Raw genomic sequence first — 3,601 nt, 5'->3', positions numbered from 1 at the left:
ACAGTGACAGGCAGGTAGATCAATGGAACAGAATTAAAGACTCAGAAATGAACCCACACACCTATGGTTACTTGATCTTTGGCAAATGACCTAAAACCATGCAGTGGAAAAAAGACAGCGTTTTCAACAGATAGTGCTGGCTCAACTGGTGGTTAGCATGTAGAAGAATGCAAATCAATCCATTCCTATCTCCTTGTACAAAGCTCAAGTCCAAGTGGATCAGGAACCTCCATATCAAACCAGATACACTGAAAGTAATAGAAAAGAAAGTGGGGAAGAGCCTCAAGCACATAGGCACAGGGAAAATTTTCCTGAAGAGAATGCCAATAGCTTATGCTCTAACAGGCCACTTTGCTCTTAATATTATTCCATACTCATAAGGAACACATTATACAACAAATACACTTGATACATTAAAATAAAAGTGACAGAATTTTGTCATTAATTCAGCTTATGTTTTCCTGATTTTATGCAAATTCAATGTTTTTCACTTCAATCAATCCTCATTTTTAATGACTAAATCAGACTAATTCCTCACATATCAGAAAGTACAGTCTTTACAGAGAAGTTCTTCTGCTTCACAAAATATATAGAAATGCATACACATACACATTGGTACCTGAACTGCTGAGAGGAAAGGGCATCAGAAAAGTGGATTTATAAGGAGCATTAACTATAATTAAATAAAAGAGGCCCTATCCAACAACCAAAGTTGCCTCAACTACTAAGCATATGAGGAAATATTACGATTTCCTTTGAGTCAACATGTGATTCCCTAAGAATTTAGATATACCATTGAATATTTTATCCAAATAACAAATTTCATATACCCACATTTGATGTTTTAAAAATTCAAATTAAATCTGTCAAAGAAATAAACCATGAAATTTTAATTTATATCTAAACATTTTCACCTCCACTGTCTTTGATTTAATGCCTTAATAACTCAAAAGATTTTACCAAGCAGAGAGTATTATCTCATAGAGCATATTCACCTTTACACATTATTTGTTTTGTTTTGTTATTTTGACAAATTCACTTTTAGTGATTCTAAAACCTTTCATGTATTTCTTTTAGTCATTTTCTGCTCATTGATTTCTAACACAATTTCTTCATTATTCACAGGGATTTGTAAGATTTATTGTTCTATTTCCAAGCCATACTACCTATTCCATACAGAAAGAATATTGAAACTATCCAATAATCTGGATTATTTAACTACATCTAAGAAACAGCACCAAGATGAAACTCTCATAGTCACTAAGTCTTGGTAGACACATATATTAAAATAAGAATAAATATTGCAAACAAATGGATTAAACAGGTAAACATAAGAAATTTGTCTGAGAATAAAAAGTAAATTATTAAATACTTATAATAAAACATGATATAGACAACATATCTATGGAGCACAGAAGTATTCACATCTACCTGTGACAATGTTAACTCTGAAATCAGATGTATGTCACACACATGGTCTCTTCACTCAAGTATCACAGCAAACACACAGATACATAGAGCAAACATAGCATTTAGTGATATCAGCTAATATCACAGGCTCAATCAGGACTTCCAAAACACTAAGAACAATAAGGTAAGGCTTAGAATGAATCATCCTTCCTTGAAACAACAACACTGAAAACTATTCAGTCTTTGTGGCATAACAAGAATGGAAAATAAGATGTTATGGTTATCAATCAAATAAGGAAACTAAAGTGAATACAGTCAAAGTTTCCATTTCCTTTCCCCTGAGTGTGGGAAATAACCTAAAAGGAAAATAAAACTGATGAAAAGATTTAAGAATATCGGAGTGAATTTGTCAAAATAAAAAATAAACAATAAGTAAATTTTAATGACTATGCTCTCTAAGTAATAAGAATTCTGAACTCAAAAAATAAATAATTGTACTTACTGTATGTGATAGTCTACATATAGGTATGGTACAGTTGAATGTGGCATTTTCTTCTCAGTGTAGAATGTATGAAGTGGGAAAAATGCACCAATCACAACATCTCCTTCATGGTGAAATTCTTCAGGAATTCTGTAATAACATCTGCTAATATTATATATCCTAGCAGAGACAAATTTGGGAATTTGCAAAAGCCAGAATATAAAAATCCAAGAGAACATTCTATTAGTACATGTGTCTGCTTGATATAGAACAGTGACCAGTACTTATATGCTTGGCTCATGTTTTTGTGACCATGTATGTTTTATCTTGGTTGATGACTCAGTCTGTCACACTAATCATTCCAAGATATTGAGAATGCCATTGGGAATTTTGAAACTAACTTTTCACATGGACTCTGCTGCTGAGGCCTTCTATTCAAGTGAAAAACAAGTTGGGAAATATGTTTGTTCATATTCTTCACTAGCCAAAGGCACTATGAGTTCAGTAAAGACTACAAACAGTAAGAGCTCAGAGTTGATCTTCTCTTGGGATGAATTGACTAACCATATGAAGCAAGAAACTTTAAATATGAAAAACAATTTAGGCTGACCCACAAGTTACATCATGGGCAGCCAGCTAACTGAAAAGGAAAAGACTTAAGGAAAGTATTGCTAATGTAACCACTCAAAATTAATATATTGCAGAGCTTTGGTGGCAACTAACAAGTGTGAATTATAGGAAACAAGTACCAAGACAGTTTATACACTATGCATTGGCATAGGTTATCCCAACATTTCCTTCCTTTAGCATAGGAAAGGAGCTTTATCTGTAATATCTATAAGCTTTAACATAAGAAAATGTATGAGAATTGTCAGGGTAAGCATTATTATTTTAATTTCTAGTTCATTTATATTTACAACTTTCAGTAAGTTATTTCTATTCTAACTTATTTAGTCCAAAGTTCTATAAAGGGTTTACGTCAAATGAGCAAAATGAAAAGTGCGTTTAAAGTTTAAACTTAAAAGGCAACCTAAGAGTCAGGCTATCTCTGTGATCCTGTGACATTTGTAGCTCTTGTATCAAGTTTGAAGAAGAGGATTTTATAAGTTACTCTTTCTCTGAGATGAATCCTTTTCCAAATTATCACAGCCAATGAACCAGATTCTTACCCACACCTAATGTCTGTGCCACCTTCCAAGCAGAACCATTGTTCATTGAAACAGTTGGCAAATGACTTCATGAACAGACCATCTTAATACATACACCATTTCTTAAATGAATGTAACCTGTTCTCTGTGGGCTGAGAATAAAGTCACTCACTCAAGTCAAATAGTTTTGACCATAGCAGGAAGTCTGTAACCGAAAATTGTGCCTACAATTCATTTCTTGGTGCAGCAGAACTGTCAACTCTCAGCTTAGCTACGATGGAGGTAAAATCCTTTGGTGATGTTAGGGTCATTGAAGTACAGCCTTATTGCAATGAAATCCAATGTCTAAAAATTGTTCTTATTTGGGGCTTGTACCACAGTAAGGGCCAAGATTTTAAACTCTACTAAATACAACACAAACAAACAAAAAGACTTTATATATTTATGTTCATTTAAGAAAATACTAGTAGTGATGTATTATTTTGAAATATACAGTCAATATGTTTGGAATTATTTAAAATTTATATTGAGAAAAACATGTATTTTCAGTATTGCTGTAGGC

General features: G+C 32.9%; 1 protein-coding gene across 1 annotated transcript in view; it reads right to left on the bottom strand.

The window, feature by feature from the left end:
- LOC116076844 (vomeronasal type-2 receptor 116-like) overlaps positions 1-2,130 on the bottom strand; it is a 30,979-nt gene extending 28,849 nt beyond the window's left edge. The window contains exon 1 of the mRNA XM_031350845.1: positions 1,913-2,130. Coding sequence (XP_031206705.1) covers positions 1,913-2,130 — 218 coding nt within the window. The remainder of the gene's footprint in view (positions 1-1,912) is intronic.
- Between the last annotated feature and the right edge of the window lie 1,471 nt (positions 2,131-3,601).

This window comes from Mastomys coucha, unplaced genomic scaffold (genome assembly GCF_008632895.1).
Source record: "Mastomys coucha isolate ucsf_1 unplaced genomic scaffold, UCSF_Mcou_1 pScaffold5, whole genome shotgun sequence".
NCBI classification, from domain to species: domain Eukaryota; kingdom Metazoa; phylum Chordata; class Mammalia; order Rodentia; family Muridae; genus Mastomys; species Mastomys coucha.
The sequence above is the reverse complement of the archived record's forward strand: the minus strand, read 5'-3'. Positions and strand labels throughout refer to the sequence as shown.